The sequence below is a fragment of the Rousettus aegyptiacus genome, unplaced genomic scaffold (assembly GCF_014176215.1).
Source record: "Rousettus aegyptiacus isolate mRouAeg1 unplaced genomic scaffold, mRouAeg1.p scaffold_m13_p_1, whole genome shotgun sequence".
In the NCBI taxonomy this organism is placed as follows: Eukaryota; Metazoa; Chordata; class Mammalia; order Chiroptera; family Pteropodidae; genus Rousettus; species Rousettus aegyptiacus.
Genome location: NW_023416284.1, coordinates 50,819,145 through 50,840,259, shown reverse-complemented (window position 1 = coordinate 50,840,259; position 21,115 = coordinate 50,819,145). Strand labels below are relative to the sequence as shown.

The window sequence follows — 21,115 nt, the reverse complement described above, 5'->3', positions numbered from 1 at the left end:
TTTTGTTTTGTGGAAAAATTAACATATTTCAGGACCCAAGGGAAATAAGATTCTTATATATAAATTTTATAACTAGGCTTGCTGAAGTAGTTAACTGGAATTCTAACTACTATTTAGCTTAAAAGCAAAGATGCATAGAGAAAAAGATTTTATGTAAGGTAAATCATGCCTAGTAATGACTGCTAGGTTTCTTTTTGTTTTGACTAGTAATTCTCACAAATTTTCCTTTTCTGTAGTTTCTTTTGGTATCACTTATTCATTAGCAATACTCTACTTCTACAATATGGGTAAATGGAAGGAACTAACATTGGGCAGAAACCCATCTAAATCATGGCTAAAGGAAGGGTGTAGAGACTCTTCGATATTATAAAGTGTAATAAGAAAGATATATTTGGTCTTCAACCCCATGTCTGGCACAGAGCTCCTAAAACTCTTGTACTTTCTTCAGCAATGGGAGCAATGGGAAGATCTTTATTACAATATTTAGTCTTTTGCCCTCCATTCCTTAAATAGCTCCAGAGGGATAAAACAAAGGAGCATTTTTTGTTATTCCTAACAAATCCCTTTCAAACACACCTGTGTTTATGTGAATGAGTTGATTTCTGGAAAGCCCTTGATAATCTCAGCATGAGAGCTGGAGAATCAACCAAGTGATCAGACTAAGACAATCTTCTGGAGGTGACAATCACCTTCTGATTATAGTTGGTTCCAATTTATGTGCACGCAGTAGCAAAATTATTTTAAAACAAGCCTGAGGTGTCAGCCTTAATTAGCATGACCTATGGGGAAAAGGATACCATTAACCATACATATCAGTTTTGCCAATTGTCCCCTTCAGTGACAAATTCCACTGACCCCTTCTGACTAAAGGCATGATCTGAAGAGTTCTTGCATCTGTTCTGTTACAGAGTATATATAGAAAACGGATAAATAATTTTGTTACTAGAACATAAAGATATATAAAAAGCACAGGATTTGGAATTAGGCAGACATTTACTACATGATTTTTTAGCCATAGGAATCAAGCTACTGAGCTTCTCTGAGCCTCAATTTTCTCATCTGTAAAAGAAGGATAATAAATCCAATTTTATAAAATATTTATGAAGATTAAATAAGATAATGGGTGCAAATAATCTGGTAGTCACTGCTCCATAAATGGTAGTTTCCATTGCTTCCTTTTCTGCCCAACTCTTTGCTGATAAGAAGAAATCTGAAAATCCAAGTGAAATTTGACAGGTTGATGCCTCATGCAGAGCACAAGCTTAATTTTAATTCGGTATGAAAAAGAGTGTCCTCATTTTTGATATTTATCAGTGTTATAGAAATACTATGTAAATAACATATTGGTTCCAAATACATTTTTAGAGGTTGCAAATTAGCCAAGAAATCTAATTGGTAGATAAATGATTGTATACTCAAAGTTTACTAAATTCAAATCACTATGTTTTTATTTTTATAGCAAAAGAGTAGCTTAATGAGGGTTTTAAAGTTTATAAAAATTTGCCTTCCATTTGGATATTTTAGGGCCTTATAACTTTGAGTTATTAGAACCTTCTCCCTTTCTGTCTCCCTCTCTCTCTCCTTTCCTTCCTTTTTTCTGTCCTTCATTTTTTGTTGCAACTTTTCCAAATCCAGCTGTTCCTTCAGTGTGCTATGCTAGAGCAAAAACTACACTGTAAATTCCTAGAAAGTAGCAATGCCTTCTTAGGTATCTTAGGGGCCACCCTTACTAAGCTTTTATAGGCTGACAGATGGATGTCTTAGATAGGTAGATACATTTGCACATAAGGTTTAAGTGGTAAGGAAAAAAAATGTCACATTTGATGCTGATGAATTCTGGTAATGAGATTCTTGTTGGAGGAGGATTACGGGCACTGCCCCTTTTGGCAGCTTTCTGCAGAGTGAAGTGGAATGTAAGCAATATGCTTACAGATGTTGATATGCCTGTTGCCTTGGCAACATCAGTCCCTGTCTTTGTGACTGTTGCCAGGAATGCAGCATCTGGCTCTGGCCCCATCTGTTGTACTAACGGCAGCATCTGCCGCTACCTTTTCTTCTGTGCATCTAGCTTGTGCTCCTTGTCCTCTGCCCACCCTCTGCTCTTGCTCTCTGATTTTAACATCTGCCACTATTTGTTCTTGCTTTATGTACACAACTGTAGGAGCCACAGGGCGCCAGCCAAGTTGAGCGGTTATTGCACTTAAATATTCTTTTACCTGTGAAAAGCTGTTTCGCTGAAGATGTTTTCCTTAGTCAGACTTTCTATTCCTGATATTTGAATGATTTCCTTGACGACTTCGAATTTGCCATTGTAGCATGCCCTAGAGTTAAAGAAAATATTTTGATAATAGCAAAAAGGTACATGCCATATACCTAGAGGACCTAGAAAAGTATATATAATACTCACAAGTGCAAAGGGGTGTCTCCGTAGATATTAACAACATGAGGCTGAACTTCCAATTCACTCTGGAGCAGGTACTTCACTATATCATGGTGTCCAAAGCGAGAACAGAAATGGAGCGGAACGTGATCTTCATTGTCCTGAGCGTTCACTGTCATCAACAAGAAAGGACAAGGTATGTTATCCGGAATCCTCTCTTTCTTAGTCTTCTCATGTGTAGTGTTAAGAACTTCTCTAAGTGCCTGAGAAACTCCTGAAAATTGCCAATTAATGATAATAATAATGGAAATTAAGTGCAACCAATTAAAAAAGTTATAATTATATTCTATTGCCTCTCATCACATTAAACAGGCTTTTTTCTGAGTTCTCATAAATTCTATGGAATGCATCTAATCAAATCTACCTTACACAATGGAATAGTTCAGGAAACTAATAAGCACCTAAAAGGTACTCATAGCCTTAATTCCACACATATCCTTTAAAATTGATTTTTTTTTTCTTCCTCTGGAAGATGTTAAAACTTGTAGATCCTGGTCAGAGCACCATTCCCAGAGATTTTGGTTCAATAAGTTAGGGTGGGGACCAGCACTCTGTTTACAACACTGTGTAGGAGGTTCTGATATACTCCTAAATGAGAATTGCCATACTACAGAACAAAAACATGATATGATTAAAAAAAAAAAAAAAAAAAAAAAGAACTTTCAAGTGAGGCAAACCTTATCAAGTGTGTTACCTTAGACAGTTATTTAATACTCAGTTGTTCATCCAGTAGTGAGCATCTGTCCTTCTCTTCGGCCATCTCAGTTTCATGACCTCTTCTGACATTTGAGGAATTCCCTATCCTGAAAATACTACCTAGAGACCAAGACCATGCTCTCTCACAGAAGCTGGAAACATGCTTTCCAAACCTCCTTTGCAGCTAGGGAACAGGATTAGCAGAGGCTGACCATATGTCCCAGTTTAGGCCTGTTATCCTAGCATAATGTTTAATAATGACCCTTTCACTCTCAATACTGCCTTGGTTTGGACACTTATCTATAGGCATTTCCAATCAACACATTATGTCAGGCTTTGACATTGGAGCTGATGACACAAAAAAGCAGAGCCCAATCTATCTGGGCAATGTAGAACTGGTGGAATAGCTCCAACCGATTTCTGGTAACAGTAATTCTAGCCATAGACTCAGTGCCCTGCATTGTTGGCGCCAGAATCACAAGTGTTAGTGTGTGTGCCTAACAGGGGTGGCAGTGTATCTTCATAAGACTAGTTTTGGAGTGTGATTTTTTGGACATTGTTCTTCACTGTGAGAATTCCAAACCTGGCTTTCCGACTCTGTCTTGGGAAAGATTCTGTATTCTGCTTGATGTCCTTTAATACATTCCTTTTATGCTCTAATTAACAAGAGTTAGTTTTCAATGCTTGCAAATGAGAACACCTGGCTGATACATAGTCATTCCCCAACAAGTGCTAAATGATCACTGTGCACCAGGCACTGTGCTAGGTGCTGAAGGTATTGATTCTTGTCAGTAACAATGGAATAACACTATTGTTGCAGGGTTGAAGAATTAAAGGAGAACATAATTGAAAAGCTTCTAGCACGATGCCTGTCACATATTAGACACGATAAAAGTCTACTTCCCCATTTTACTAATTTCTCTCCTAGAAATTTGCTAAGTGCTAAGACCAATAAGCTATAAATACATAGAATCTATACCTTCGAATCACTTACAAGCTAGTTGAATAGTCAAGAATTACAGACATAAAGTAATAACCACTGAAAATCACACTACTAAATTCTGGGTCTGCTTTAGCACAATTTTTAAAACTAAAGTAATTGGGTCAACTGGTCTATAGCCTTTTTTAAATTACTGGATTACTCTGTCCAACAGTACAGAGTGCCTTATTCAGAATAGAAAATAATAGCCCTTAACAAATCCCATTGATCTTAATTTATATATATATATATATATATATATATATATATATATATATATATATAACAAAAAAACAGAAGAAAAAATTTTGTAATGATGGAGAATAAGAATGGAAAGAAGAAAGCAAAGGTAATATTTAATTCAAAAATGTGCAAGTAGTTAATTACTATTGTTGTTAAAATCAACATTTAACATTTAATGAACACTGATTTAGGCCTTGTAGCTGCTACATTTGTAGGTAATGATTTTTATTTTATTTTTTCTGCACGATCTTAAGCCAAAGAAAAATCTTTAATGCATTCGCTGAACTCCTCCTCCCAAAGCTGTTATTGAAAAATAAATCTTTGAATCTTTTCTATTAATGACTGACTCAGAAGGACACCCTTCCTTTAGAAAAATGTTCCTGGTTGTTTTGATTATCTTCCTTTTTATGATACTTTTTCTTTGTTCACATTCTGTTGGAAGCCAGAGAAAGTCAATACTATGAGTCAATGCCTGAAAGCAGTAGGGAGTCCAGGGCATCTGAGGTCAATTAAGAGTTCTTGAGGTCCAGAGGGGACATTGTAAGGCAGAGTTCAGCACGATCTTCCATTAATTCATAATTTGCCTTTGGTCATTGCTGGCCCCACCCAACACTATTCTTCTCTAGTTAAATCAATAAACTTCAAAGTAGATTATCTACTTGGTGAATTACCTACAGTGTCCTAGATTTTCTTTTCATCAAAGAATATATAAATGCCAAACAACGGGTCAAGCCAAGAGAAATCTGGATCACACACAGAGTTTATGTATATACAGCTATATTTATGCTTCAGTCATTGTAATTTACTTAGCTTTGCCTTAGATCAATTTACTAAGACAAAAATTATACATAAGTAACATCTTTTGTAAGAAAGATTGGATCAATGGGTGGGAGAATGAATGCTACTACTTGCTTATATCTGTTTATTGATCTTAATGATAAAATAAAAAATTCCATATTAACCCAGAAATGTCAGCATATCCCATTAGCTCTCTAAAGCAACTCCCGAGTTTGTGATTCTGACAAGATATATTTTTAAAATAAAATACTTCCTTTTACTGACCATACCCTAGAAATTTGTGTGACTTTCTATAAAATCCAGTTCTATGTTAAAAGCATTATGGCATTCAACTATTAACATTTAACATTCAGATGACAATACATTTAAAAATTCTGAATTTTAAACATTGTGAGGATTGTAACTCCATTTTTTTCTTATAGAGTCCAGGAACATTTTGACCTTTGCAATCTCATTCAATGAGCATTACATTTCTCCTTTTTTCATTGCCCTAAGAGGTACAAGGAAGAAGACTAGAGACTTAAAACATACGTGACTGAATAGGTCAGTCTCCCAAACATGCTGAACTGAAGAGGTTGCTTTCAGAATTACATTTTGGCTAATTTTGTAACCTGATTTATTTTCATTTGTGACATTCTGTTTCCATGGAAACATACTGTAAATGCCAGATTTCAAATTGTGCTCTTTTTGGGGTCATCCATTTACTTTTCCTCCTACGCTCATTTACCACAGGCAAGGTCCAGATCTAAAATAAATCATCTGGGGGCTTAGCTACATTTTAGAATAAGCAAACTAGTTGATAATAAATCCTATGCAGCGTCCTTCAGCACAACTGGTTGCAGTGCAAAAGGGACTTAGATATCAAGTCCGTATGAGAATAAAATTAAAAAAAAAAACAAAACTTGACAATCTGAGTCACACTCTCTTGATTTTTTTTTTTTTTTTTTTACATGATTGGGTAGGAGGTATATGTAGTGCTTGTGTCAGTCAGAAAGAAAATGTTAAAAATTATATCATACGATGCTGGTATGTAGGGGAAATACAGGTGCAGTACACATTTCAATGCCTTTTGTAGAAGCGTCTTTTGATCCTGGAGACATGCTGATCATAAATGACACTCATTTTGACACCGCTGAGCTTTGGAGTTGTGAAGAGGAATAAAAAGCTGAGGGTGACATCGATAATAAAAGGAAAAAAAGTGAACAGTTCCTGACCCCTTGGAAGAGTGAGGCAGTTTCAAAAACACAATTATGTGTTCAGTGGTTCACTGAGGTGTACTTCTGCCTATTCTAAACCAACAGAATCAAAGAGATTACTTAAATAAGGTCCAGGGAACAGCATTCCTTGTGTCCTGACAATATGGGTTGTTTATGATAATGATATAGAGAAATGCCTGTGTTACTGCATACCGGCTCATAGAAAATGACACAAACTATGTTTCTCAAAGTTTACAAAATAAAATGGCCCTGTTTCTGACACAGAAACTGGAAAATGCCTTAACTTCTTGTCATAATCGTGTCTGGGAGCCTTTGTATTTTTCTTATGAGTAAATCAAAACATTGATTAGCTTTATTAACTGAATAACAAACTCGCTTTGGGACCAAGGAACTGGCAGTCCTAGAGCTTTGACAACCTTGTCCTTTTGGAAATGTGCATCATTTTTGCTGCAAAGGCCAGCAGCTCTTATAGCTGGGCTTTTAATTAGGTCTCTTGGGGGTCAGTGAAAGAATGTTGGATATGCCTGAGAGAATTTAATGACAAGATGTAACTATAAGTGAATTTGTGTCAAAAAAAAAGTTTGCGAGAAAGAGAAAAAGAGAAATAATTTTTTTCAATATTCTACTTTTAATCAATTTTCTAAAATTCATTTTATAATTTTTTAAAAAATGAAATGCTGCAGGAAATTCTATTCTATTAACTTCACCTAAACTCTGTTCTGTGTATTCTAAAGCTCTCCCCCGCCCAAACCATATCACAGTCTAACTCTATTTCCATTAAAAAGAATAGGAATATCGAATATTGGGAGAATATGAGGAACAAATAAAACTCTCATATATTGCTGTGGGAGTGTGAAAAAACAACTATAAACACTTTGTAAAACTGTCTGAAAATTCCTGAAAAGTTAAACATGTGTATACCCTTCGATCCAGCAATTCCACTCATGCATATATAAATGAATATATATGTGCACAAAAAGAATTGAATAAGAATGTTTCTGGATGCTATATTCATAAAAGCCAAACACTGGAAACATTAGGAGGAGAATGGATAAATAAATTGTGGAATATTCATATAATATTCAGTAATAAGAAAGCAAACTATGTTTCGTGCAACAACATAGATAAAAGTAAAAATCATTGTGTTGATCAAAAGAATGCCGTCGCAAAATTATATGAACCACTAGAACAGATATAACTAACTTATGGCAATAGAAGTCAGAATACTGATTACTTTTGGTGGTGAAAACTATTTACTGAAAAGGGGGCACAAGGGAAATTTCCAGAGTTCAACATTACAGATGAAATTTTTCAACCTTTCAGATGAAAATGTTCTATATCTTAATTTGGGTGTTTTTTAATGGGTGTATGCATAAGTAAATAGTCACTTGATTCAATATTTACTTAAGATTTGAGAATTCTGCTATATATAAACTTTATCTCAATTAAAAAAAAGATTGGCAAATAACAACAAATTGGAATAATTTCTTTAGGAAAATTCCATACTTTTTACTGAAGCACCTAATATATTGAGAATTGAGCTAAATTGTGTAAAGAAGGATTAACACATAGGTTTAATTAATACATTAAAGATAATAAATTATGACTTGTAGGACAAATTAGTACATGAGTACAGGATTAGTCATCTTCAAGATTATTCTCTAGTAAATAAGGAAAGTACAAGTAAAAAGTACACATAAATTAAAAGATAGTAAATGTCTTCTAAATATATAATCTTACCATCTGCTTTGCTGCCTTCTTCCATCAAGAGTTTTGCAATATTAAAGAATCCTTTTGCTGATGCTAGGTGGAGAGGCCTATCTCCAACTTCACCACTTACATTTACATCAGCACCAAATTTCAAAAGGAGGCGGGTTACCTAAAAGATCCATTCATTTGGAATTGGTATCAAAAGTCAAACAATACAAAGTTTTCAGCAACATGGAAAAAGACATATCATTAAGGGCTTCTCTTAAGTTATTTTTACCTAACAATAACAAAAAGTCATAACTGGCCTAAACAATAGGAATTTATTATTACATCACCTAACAAAAAGTTCAAAACTATAGCAATTTCAAGGTTAGGTCTTTACTGAACATAAATATTCCTTACTAAAGTCTGAACGATCTTTTCCAGAGTCGTCTTCTGCCTGGTGCCAGCAGTGCTTACGTGATTTTTTGATTTTCGCAGCTGCTCCATTCATAGGTTACTGATGGTCATCTTGCTACTGGAAGTCTGCATTCTTTTCTGGAGGGTTTTGTGTGTGTGTGTGTGTGGTTTTTTTTGTTGTTGTTTGTTTGTTTTGTTTTTTGTAAATGGGAGATATACTATACTAGCTGAGATCTAATTAGCTGAGACTCACATTCAAAGGGACAAAGAAAGGTGAAATATTAAACAACTTAGGAGCCTTCCAGGAGTTATTTCTGGTAATTATGGTCTTCCTTCAAATTATTTACATATTCATTTATGAACTTTCCAAATAATGTCCCTAAACCTCATCTTGCCTCCTCTGAGAACTTCAGAAGTTATCATAATGATCTCAAGAGGTAAGTTAGTATGTATTTTTGTCATTAAAAGTAGTTATGGGAAGATCCCTCAATTGTCCTGACCACTGAAGTTTCAGCATAAAAGTGAATTCAAGCTCCAAAACTATTTTAGCTTTCTATGTGGCATCAAATTGACATGTTTGGGGGCAAACCTCTCAATAATATGGTATGTATTTGATAAAAATTCTAGGCAAAAAAAAAAAATTAGCTGGACGGGATGTGGGGAAACTTCGTATTGAGTATAGTTAGGCAAGCAACAAAGGTTCTAAAAACAGACTTCTACTTACTAGCTATGTCACAGTAAATAAATTATTTGAACTTTTGAAACTTCAGCCTCTTCATTGCTAAGAGGAATAATAATAGCTCTACCTCATAGAGCTATTATGAGGATTAAATAAGTTATTATATACAAAACACTTAGAAAAGCATCTATTATTCAATTAATATTGGCAGAAGTCATAGCAGCATGTATATTTTATCCTTTTGTTGGCTTGTGGGTAGACCAATATTTAATTCAAGAAAAATCAGAAGAGTAGAAGTTTAGTCTCAAGAACCTTGCACTCCTAAGAACATAATCCCACTTACATGAACTCCATAAATTTTGATTATGTGACTTTATAATGGACAGATTTAAACTATCTTAGAAATTGATTGTCTATTAAGCAGTATTATTATACACCTAGAAAATATCATTCTTGGTACAAAAAACATCTACTCTTCCACTTAAAAATAAGTAAATAAACAAGTGGCAAGGAATGTAAACATTAGGCATATTTATATATTGAATGTACCATTCTCTCATCAGCATATTTTAGCAAATGACAATAGCATCCATAAATTACTTATGTGCTGTCTTCACATGAAGAAAGTGGGTCTCTTATCATAAAAGGGCCATCCACATTTTAGCATAATTTTATAAGACTGTGACTATATATTCAGGGAAAGTAAACAAATTTAGCTCTCCACTAAACATGCATAGAAGCTCTTTATGTTTCTGGGAGTGATGAGGTTATTCACCAAAGGGAATGACACTACAGATAAAATGCATTGTGTATATCCTGTCTGTGCCTGAAGTCAGAAAAGTATGGAATTATTTTTATTGCTTGGGCTTTTGGACCCTGTACCTTCATAAGCATTTTCAGTGCCCAGCTCTCCAGCGCACTCCAGCGCATTCTGAGAGGCACATCAATGAAATGAGCAATCTTCCCTAGTTACAGGCCACACTTCACAGGTCTGAGTGTCCGAGCACATGATGGCTACAAAAATAAAAAAAATAAATAAAGGTACAATGACTAGAACAGCATAGAGACATAAGTAAGTTTGATTTTTAACTTGGGATCCTCAAGCAGTACAATGGCATGACCTCTATGAAGGTAAAAAGGTATAACCCTACTCCATAATTGAGTACGACTAGAGATCTAGAGATATGAAATGAGAAAGAGTGAAACTGGGATGAGAGAACAGCTACATTTGGTTTTCCAACTATGTTCATCTTTCTGTGTTATTTAGTTTATTTAGTTTCTTGAGTATAGCTAAAGGGCAGTATTTGAAAGCAGTATATAAAAATTTTGTCTTTTGATATGTTAAGGTTGAAAATCAATAAACTTTGGCGTTAGAGCATCTGTCCTTGAATTCTAGCTCTACCACTCAGGCAAACTGCCTGGACTTTATGATTTGGTAATAAAAAAGGAGAGATAGAAGAGAAATAAGAAGAAGCTCTTAGGTACAGCAGAATGGACATGCGTTTCGGGATCAAACAGACCTGAATATATCATTCAGATTTTCTATTATTAGCTGCATGACTCTAGTATGCTACCTGACCTGAGTGAGCCCCATGTGTATCCTTCAAAAGAGGGGGAAATGACAGCTAATTTCAGGGTTGTGGCAATTTTTTTAAAAAAATCTACATAAAAGTCTTAACACAGTGCCTGACCTGTAGTATGAATTCATGTCTTAAGTTCATAAAGTTGTTGTGAAGATCAAACGAAATTATTTATTAAATCAAGATACATTGTAAACTTTAAAGCATTCTATACATATCATCACTTTATTATAGAATATCAAATTATATAAATATTTAACTGTTATATAATTATATATTTAAAATAAATTATTTACTTTTATATATTTAAAACACATTTAATGATTTTTTTTTTAAATTTAGGTTATTCCATGTATTAGTTTCCCATTGCCATTGTAGCAAATCACCCCAAATTTATTGGATTAAAAGAACAGATCTACTCTCTTGTAGTTGTAGAGGTCAAAAGTCTGAAATCAAGGAGTTAGAAGTTTGTACACCTTCTGGAGGCTTTCATTTTCTTGCTTTTTCAGCTTCTACACCTGCCTGGATTCCTTAGCTTGTGGCCCCTTCTTATATCACTTTAACCTCTTGCTTTCACTGTCCCATCTCCTATTACTCACTCTGATTTCCTGCTTCCTATTATAAAAACCCTTGTGATTATATCAGATCCATTAAGATAATCCAGGATGGTCTTCCCATCTCAAGGTCTTAACTTGATCACATCTGCAAAGTCCTTTTTAAGGTAATGTTCACGGGTTCTGGGAATTAGAACCTGAACATATTTCGGGAGACATTTCTCAGCTTACTACATCCTATGACAGTAGAAAAGAAGAGAAACCCAGTTTCTGAAAGATGAACTGTTGAAAAGGCCTTTGTGATTTGTTTTATTGTTGTCATTAGCACCACCACAGTGACATTTATTAAGCATTTGTCAAACACTTTAAATTAATATTTCATCACAACAGCAACCCAATGAGGTAGGTACTATTAATATTTTCCCATTCTATAGATGAAGAAACTGAAGATCACATGTTCATATAGCTAGGAATTTTTCAAACTTAGGATGACCAATTTCTGTGGCCTACCAACATGTTCTATTGCCTTCCACATGTACTAAAATAGCCAATAAAAATAAGCAACTTTGCAACTGCAATGTTTTAAGGATCTACAAGTTCCCGAAAGGTGGAGCTGATAAAAAATATGGCAAAAAAAAAAAAAAATAATTCAAAGGGTGTTTTAAATATTCTTTTTTGGAAGCAGGACAGTTCAACAAAAGCCTGGAACACTTACGTGGTCCCCCAGCCACTGGAAATCCTACGTTCACACTTACCTGTTCATGCCCATAGTATGCTGCAATGTGCAATGGGGTGAAAAAAACTGCATCCTGAACATTGACATTAGCTCCATGCTGCAGTAGCACATCAGCAGCCTGGAAAAGAAAGAGAGCTTAGGAGCTTTATTTAGGCACCTGTCCTTTAAAATTCATTTTACAACCACCACACATAACTCTTTTTCAGGAATCACAATGCTGAAACACAATTTTCTTCTATCTCCCTTCTCCAAAACCTTCAATGGCTTTTTTTTTTTTTTTGCCTAGAAAATAAAGACCAAACCCTTACTTTGCCATTCAAAGTCCTCTGAGCCTGATGATATCCTTTTTAGTGTTATTTCCATTACTTGCTTTCATAAAGCCAACTGTATAGTCAAACTGCATTCCATTTCCTGCTCCTTTGAGTCTTTGTTCACATTATCTCTGCAGCCAGGAATTCTCTTCTGCCCAATCTACAGCTATTTAAACTCAAGCTAAATGCCATCTCTTCCAAAGTTTTTTTGATTTCCCTCTCTTCACTGCCAACTGACTTATTGCAATTGTCTTTCGTGCTCTCAAATCTCATTTAACTTTCTCTCATACCATTTAGAACATTTAAAACATTTATATGCAAGCCTTATCACCCCTACCAAAGAGCAAATTCTTTAAGGACAAAGTATGTCAGATTCATCTTTATAATCTTACCCTAGCATGTGGCCATGCAAATAGTAATCATTCAATAAGCATTTGTTGAATGGATGAATGAATGAATGAATAAGTGAAAAACTATACAGGAGCTACTGGCCAAGTATCTTCATAGAAAGCCGCAGATTGCCAACAAACCTGCTTACCCTTCAGGTTTCCTCCAGTTCCAAAGATGCATCTCTAAATCTTCTCTGGAAAACTGACTGGAACAATTTTCTTAAATATGTTCATTTTTATTGTGGATTTTCCTAATGCATTGTTTGTTCTTCACTTGGTCAAATAATATCCATTTGGAAAATTTTTCAAAAGTCTGTTAGATTAAGAAAACAGAACAGGAAGATGGGATCTAAGAGCTCAAGGGACTTATGCTCCAACACCTGTTCTGTTAGTATCAACAAACTGTCTCCTGTCAAGTTTACTTCAGCCCTCCAGAACTAGAGAGGAACCATGAGCACTATATATCAAACTCTTATGTTTGAAAAAGAAAGAAGTTGAGAATTAGAGGCGAATTAGGAAATTTCTCAAAGTTATAGATCAAGTCACTGTCAACAAAGAAATGAATCTTTTTTTTTAGTTGATTGCAGTCTATTAAAAATGTTGGTTATTTAAGGAGTCATGGACCACCTCTTCTATCCATTTCTCTTTTAATTAGAGTATTTAATCCATTTACATTTAAAGTAATTATTGATGTTACTTTAGTTGTTGCCATTTGATTAATTGTTTTCTGATTGTTTTTCTAGTTCTGTATTCCTTTCTTATTCCCTTGCTCTCTTACATGTTGGTGACATACTGTAGCATTGTGTTTGGATTCCTTGGAGTTTATTTCTTTAAAAAATTTTAAAATTATTTTATATTAGTTTTAGATATACAGTACAATGGCTAGACTGTTATATAATTTATGAAGTGATCTCCCCAATTACTCTAGCATACATCTGGTACTACACACAACCATTACATTAATATTGACTATATTCCCTATGCTGTATTCTACATTCCTGTGACTGTTTGGTAACTATGGGAAATAAATCTTTAATCTCTTGCCTCAAGCTTTGTTTTTGAGTGTTCCACAGTTTTAAATAGTTCATTCATTCAATCATCCATTTATTCATGCATCAGACACAACTTATTGAGCATAGATCAGCCAGAACTGTGATTTTACATGATTATTCTCATAGATTATTCTATCTATGGGAGAGTGTTAGAAATGATGATAATTGTCATACAAAAAGGATAAGGAATTCTTGTTGGAACATCTGAAATTTATGGTGGGTCCCAAAACATAAGCAGGTGTACGCACTTTAATACATTTCCAGAACAATGCTTTTGCTGATATTTGAATATTGCTGACTAATAATTCACGGAATACAAAATGTATACAATGAGTTTCTGATAAAAAAAAATTTAAGACCACAATTAATATTTATTGAGAGCATATTATGTGTCAGGCCCTGAACTAAATGCTAAATAGTAACTGGAGGGTCCTCGAACTATCCTACCCCAAAACACAGAAAGATAAGTGCTACTCTCTCATTTTAAAGGTGAAGCAACTGAACCTTGGGAAGGCTAGATAAAACTTATGAGATCATTCAGCTAGTGAGGTCCAGAAGTGAAATTTGAATCTAGGTCTGTCTGACTTCAAAGTTTCTTTCCATCAAGCTCCTCCTGTGACCTTGATCTTATTAACACTAGCCTTTAAGTAAATGAACTAAGATAAGAGGAAGGTTTCTGTCAGTTAGAAGCTCTGTAGATGCAGCTTGAAAATGAATGCCAGAGCCATTTATATCAAGCGCTTGGTATCTTAGACTTCACATGCCCGGGAGTTCAATCTTACGAATGTTTAAAAGAGGTCACTAATGATCAAGGTAAATGAAGCTTTTGACAATTTCTCTTATTTTAAATATAGCATAAAATGACCAGCATGAATTTTTATTGTAAAAAGGACTCTCAGATGTTAACACGTAAAGCCAATTTCTTAGGTATGGCTCCAGAACTCACTTTCATTCTAAAAGACAGCAGCTCTTAGGCTTCAATAAATATGCCGAAGCGATTTTTCTTCTTCCTAAGTTTTCACTGATCCAGTCATTCAGAAGGTTGGTCTTTGGCCGAATGTTCATTAATTATGAACTGTTGGCTTTTTGAGGAACTGTCAAAATGTAAGTATTTATGAAACTATTCAGTCATAATTGGACTGAGATTTTATTTAGTTTGTTTTAAAATTTAAGAAAACATTTAACCATTGAGAATAACACATATTGGAATTATCTGAATAATTTCACTTATTTAAATGAATTGAATGCATTTACTGATTTTTTATTATTTTTGGAGTCATTATGAGGAGAGCCTCTCCCAACAATCTTATGGGAATATATTGTGATGTACAAATATGCCTGTCATGTGGCTAAGACAAATGTACTCATATTAACATTTAGGTTGAAAATGTTTCTATCAAATCATTTTATTTCTGCTTCCTCTATTCCAGAACCTGGAAAAAGTTAGTAAGTCAACTTCACATCCTTTCTACTATATGAATCTCCATGAAGTCGCAGAATGAGTATATTTTATTCACCACTATGCTAAATATATGGTAGGCATCCAAATAATTATTGAATTGGACTGTATTTCTAGTAAAAAAAAAAATGGAATATATTTCTACCATAAATCATATGAGAATTTAATCATTAACAATTAGGACCTAATTACATGATAGAAATTTTAAATAATACAATTCAATAAACATTTATTCATCATTTACTTCAAATTAAACTTTAGCAAACCCCAAGTGCCAGGAACTGTGATTGGAATTTTATACACATTATCTCATTAAGATTTTTGCAGGGCATAAAATTCTGTTGGCTTAAAAAAGTGTAAGAAAATACATAGTTTTTAACAAAATTACTAGTGAAACTATAAACAGGAAATAATTTTTATCACAGAAAGGCTATCTTAATAATCTTTAAGCTCTTTAAGAAAATGAACTGTGTTATATTTAGATTTATGTAACTGATTTTATATATATATATATATATATATATATATATATATATCAGGATTATTAATAAGAACAAAGATTCAGATATGGGTTAGTAACTTGGTACCTTTTTCTGACAGAAATATAAGCACTATAAAGTACCTCCCATTAAGTGTTGTTTTATGAGCACAGAAAATGGTTCAGAGCTCTTTATTTTGATGGTAGGGGAATTGCAATATAAATTACACTTTACAGATATTTTAATTTACTAGTTGACTCCCAAAAAGATCCAAATGGAGTCCCTTCAATTTCCAAGTTGTAATTTATACTTATCACACATTCTGCCCTTTCTTCCTAGAAAGCCTCCCTTCTCTTTCTCTGTCTACCACATATATACCCAGCCTCAAACCAAGCTCAGTTCTCATATTCTCCATGAGAATATTCTGCAAATACTTTACTGTATTGATCATTTCTTTCTCTGAATGTTTATACTACATATCTTCACAACTTAATTTTTCCATTAATTACCACTGTGGGTAAATCAGTGTTAGATAAATTTTAAACTTTTTTTTTCCTGTTTTAAACTTGTCTCAATGAATTATAAGAAGTTTTGACTTCAAGTAACAGGGTTTTCACCTGGCACTGGAATCTAATCCTTCCAACCAAAGTAACCAGAAGTTATTTAAAATTCCAGGGACTCAAAGTAATGCATGTGGTAGTAAAGACTCTCATTGTTCTTGTTTGCTGAGTGTTTCTCCTACAGCTAGACTTTAACTTATTTGACTTGGTTCCATTTAGCTCACCCTTTATATATCATCTTATAAAAGTCATTGGAAGTGATGAAGAAGAAAAAGAAAATGACCATATCAAGAAGAACTAAATGTCCCATGGAAGAGAAAGTAGAATAAGGTAAATTCTCGACAAAATAAGATGGCAATCAATCTCAGTTGAAATTGCCAAAATTAAATATAGTGTCTTATACATGGTAAACCTTAAATTACTATCTACATTTGAAATCAATTTTTTCTTCACTTTAAGTGATAACCCATTTACTATGACTTCTTTGGAGTATCCTTCATTTTATGGCTATATCAATATTTTCCTTATGATTTTTAGTTTGTTTAAAGCCACAATTTTCTCTTCTAGATGCCTTTATCTAACCTTTATTACTGACATTTAATGAAAGAAGAACCATGAGGCTATACTGGAATAACACCCATTTCATTTAGTGGAAAATCTGTATTAGCAAAATGTTAGAGGAAAAATGTTTTCCTAAAATCTATGCCTTGTGAATTAAAAATGACCCCAAAGACATTAATTTGCAAGTTGTTTCAGATTTGATATTGTATAGTTATTTCCAGTTGTAACATTCAATAAGCATTTCTCAATTGTGTCCCCTCAAACTATTCCTCTCTCTCCTAAACTTTACAATTTTCTTTTAAGAGTAGTCTATATTGTCCCCATTTCTTCACCTCCTATTCAGTCTTCAGCTAACTATCATCTGGCTTTAGAACTCACCACATCAGAGAAATTTCTCTGGAAAATGACATCAAAAACCTCCTAATTGCCCATTCCAATGGACACTTTTTAGTCTTTTCCTTATTTTAATATTTCTCCAGCATTTTTTTACTACTTTTTTACATTTTTTACTTGTCTTCTCCTTAATAGCCTATTCTTCTATTCTCCCTTAGACTGACTAACGTCATGTTTTTTGAGTTTGCTCCCAACCTTTCTGCCAACTTATTATTCCTTTATAGGAGTGACTCTTTCTCTGTTCAATTCTTATGTGTCTATTTTTTTTCCTCACTGACACTGTGATTCCTTTTGATCGCTGATTGCTTTAATTCTCTTGTATTAATTAAATTACTACATGTAAAACATTCAGCACAGTGCTTAGTACATAATAGAAGGGTTCAGTAAGTGGTAGCTATGAGATATCTTGCTCCATACATTCCCTAATTGATTCTATCTATGGCTGTTACTACTGCTGCTGCTGCTGCTGCTGCTGCTGCTACTACTACTACTACTACTATTACTACTACTACTTCTTCTTCTTCTTCTATAGTGCACGCATAGCACACACACACAAACACATACATACACATTTGTCTCTAGTTGCGGATATTTTTCCCAGACTTCCTCCAACACAAGGCCTATCTTCTTTGGCAACCGATAGTCCTGTTATATATTTTCACCATTTCCCAGCCTCCGTTTCCCTAGGTTGATACAGTCCCCTGCATTGATCTTACTTTTAGCACTTGCCCTTGGACTCTTGTTAATGTAAATGAGGCACTAGACAGCAAAGGGAACAAATATTTCTTAAATGTATGCTATGAGAAAATCTATACATGCTCAATGGAAATGTCTATTTCATATAATGCTCACAACAATCTTATGGAATTATTATTAATAGCCTCATTTGAAAAATAAGAACAATGAAGTTCCAAATTATTCAGGTGGTAAGGAAAAGTGTCAAAGTTTAAACTCAGATCTACGTAAGTCCAAAGCACCATACTACTCCATGCTGTTTTCTTATCATATATGTTATTATTTGGGGTCAACTAGTAATTCCTTGCCATCTCAGACAGTTTCATTGATAATATATCTCTTGGTTGTTGTTACTTTTCAAGGATTTTCAAAGATGGCCATATAGGCAGCTTTATCAGTGAGAATGATCCCAACCGAATAATTGTTCACAGCTGATAGAAAAAAAATGAAGATAAAACTTATTCTCAATAGGAATTATATGTTGGGGATCTTGAAGAGTCATACATCATGATAAAAAGTTTAGAATTCTTCCTAAAATTTTAGCTTATTGGGACTCACCAAGAGATTTTCAGTAGGAGTAAAGTGTGTTCTGTTTTGTACCTTAAAAAGATACTTCTAATAAAAAATATTGCAAATGGAATATTATAGAGGAAGCAAGACTGGAAACAAGGCAATTGATTAACAGAGCCCTACAGTAAGTTACAAAAAAGGGACAGATAAAAAGAGCTGAGGTGGTAGTAATGGCCTAGAGATGGAGAATGAATTTTGGAGATATTAAGATGGTAGAATCATGTGACTCAGCATATGGGAAGGCTGGGAATGAACAAAGATGATGAGAAGTCAATAACAAATGACTGTAAAAGAGGAAGCATACAGGCGAGATGAGCTTGAAGAGAAAACTTGTCCACTTCATGAATTTAAGAAGTAGGAACATCACCTACAGTTTCTCTCAGATTTATCACTTGTGATAAAAAGTTTCTTCAAATTCCCCTTGGCAGTTTACTGTGTTCTTATCAACACTATAAGCTGTTTTGATTGAGGCCAATCCCTCAGTCAATATTCTCAAGTTTTCAAACAACTACCAAAAGCTGTGTCAATTAAAGATACCAATAATTGCTTATCCACTTGCTTTGGATGCATATATTAGTTAGATAGCATTGTAGGTGGTAGCATTTCCTTTAGATTTAATAACTACTTCTTTTGACTTTATGCTCTATTTTCTATAGACTGTTCTATTTTTAAATATATATACTCACTTCTTGACACCTATTACAAATGCTAGGTGAGAACTCTCTACTATGTTTCACTTGTAACATTGGCTGAATATTTTTGTAATGACTTTTTTTAAAACCTGACATAGCTCTAATTAAATATTTGAGTACAAAAACCTTTTGGAAAATAGTCTCTTCAGGCTGTCACAGAAATGAGGTTCTCTTATGTGATCTTTCTCCTATTATAGCAGGTTAAAATTAAATTTGGTCTGAAAATTACTCAGAAAGTGATTCCACAAGATAATATTATAAAAAAAAAATTAAAGGGAAGCTCCATATTCTTAAGTTGTAGAAGTAAAACTTAGAGATATATTAACTCATGTACATATAATAAAAAGATTCCATCGATTAAATACATTTATCACTTCTCAGCACATGATGAGAACATAAGTAGAAAGCTGATGGATGAAGAAGAATGATGAGAAGCAGTGAGGTCAAGGCTGAAGATACAAGTGGTATCATTTTATAGAGGTAATAATTGAAGATAGGAGATAGTATCACTTTTGTAAGGTAAGAAGGGATATCTGTGGAATTTTGATGGCTAAAAAGTGGGGACTAAAGAAGCCAGCAAAGGAAAGAGAAGAGGAATCTAAGAAGGAAAATGAGAACAAAGGAATGCCTATTAAGGAAACCTATGAAAGAGATATTTTTAAGAAAGGGGCAAAATTTTCTGAGCTTTCCAGCTAATCATTACCTTGTTGTGTTATTTTCTTCCTTACATATACTTTTTTTCCCCAGCAGTTTCTTATGCAAGGGTCTTATTTTTAAATCCCTGGCTGAGAAAACAGGCTTTCAATATTCACATGTTATGAATACACCATATTCTATGCATTTCGAAAGCCGCATTTTTTTTCTTATGAGATTTATTTATACACTTTGCTAAAGGCCCAACATTTTTCATTATATTATAGTTGTAAAAATTTGAAAATTGGAGTACAAGTAAGGCTCCCTCTCACTGATGCTCCTCTGCATACTTTACACTCCCTGGATATCATAGTCACGGAGAACAAGTGCCACCTGACAACTAGCTTTCTTATGACTCTTGTTCTTCAGCCCAGGTGAACTGTTCCTCTATTTTCTCAAAAAAAGCTCTTCTGCCAAAACATTTTGAAAACAAATGATTTGCCTCATTTGAAAAATCAACTTCTAAATTATACTCTGCAGGTGAGTTGGAGTCAACTTATAGAACATAAGGAACACATACAGATTTTGTCTCTGAGACAAGGCTAAGTAATAATAATCCTGATAAAAAAATTATATCAATGATCAATGAAATTTCAGCAGCTGGAATTTGACAAAAAAGATAACATCAACAGGTAAGTCTCAGGCTCAAGGGTCAGCCCCATTACAAGCACATATATGGAATATTTAGTGTTCCCCTTGTTGAGTTTCTTCATTAATTAAGCCAGAAAATTCACTATTTGATGAACTGCAAAATACTACTTTAATTCATTTTGAAACAGCAGATTTAGGTAATCAATTGCACCCTATAAGTTCTTTATTTAACAATATAATTGAAAATGTTGGTCTGTAAGAACTCAGAATAAGTAACATAATGAAATTAGTAAATCCACAGTTATAAAAATGTTTTAACTGATTATGAAACACTATGCATTGACAAGTATAGAAATCAATTAGAGATAATTTTCTTTCTAGAGAAGGAGTTTATTAAAATGAAGATATCATCTAGTCAGAGACCTATTATTAGGACAGAAAATAGTAGACATAATGGTGGGAAATGCATTAACCATTCCATTGATCATGTTAAACTAAGATAAATACAGGGTGGCTAATAATAGAAGCCTGCGATAAAAATGAAAAGAAGTATAGCATCAATTCTGCCCAAGTAGTTTTGGCTTCAGAGAAAATAAAGA

The 21,115-nt window shown here is 33.9% G+C and overlaps 1 protein-coding gene across 7 annotated transcripts in view; it reads right to left on the bottom strand.

The window, feature by feature from the left end:
* The window catches only part of LOC107511005 (serine/threonine-protein kinase TNNI3K), a 256,099-nt gene that overhangs the window by 169,901 nt on the left and 65,083 nt on the right, over positions 1 to 21,115 (bottom strand). For all 7 annotated transcript variants that reach the window (XM_016145058.2, XM_016145065.2, XM_016145059.2 and 4 more), the window contains 4 exons: positions 12,051 to 12,149; positions 8,114 to 8,252; positions 2,408 to 2,552; positions 2,217 to 2,321 (listed from right to left, as the gene is read on the bottom strand). In XM_016145058.2, the coding sequence (XP_016000544.2) occupies positions 2,217 to 2,321; positions 2,408 to 2,552; positions 8,114 to 8,252; positions 12,051 to 12,149 (488 nt within the window). The remainder of the gene's footprint in view (positions 1 to 2,216; positions 2,322 to 2,407; positions 2,553 to 8,113; positions 8,253 to 12,050; positions 12,150 to 21,115) is intronic.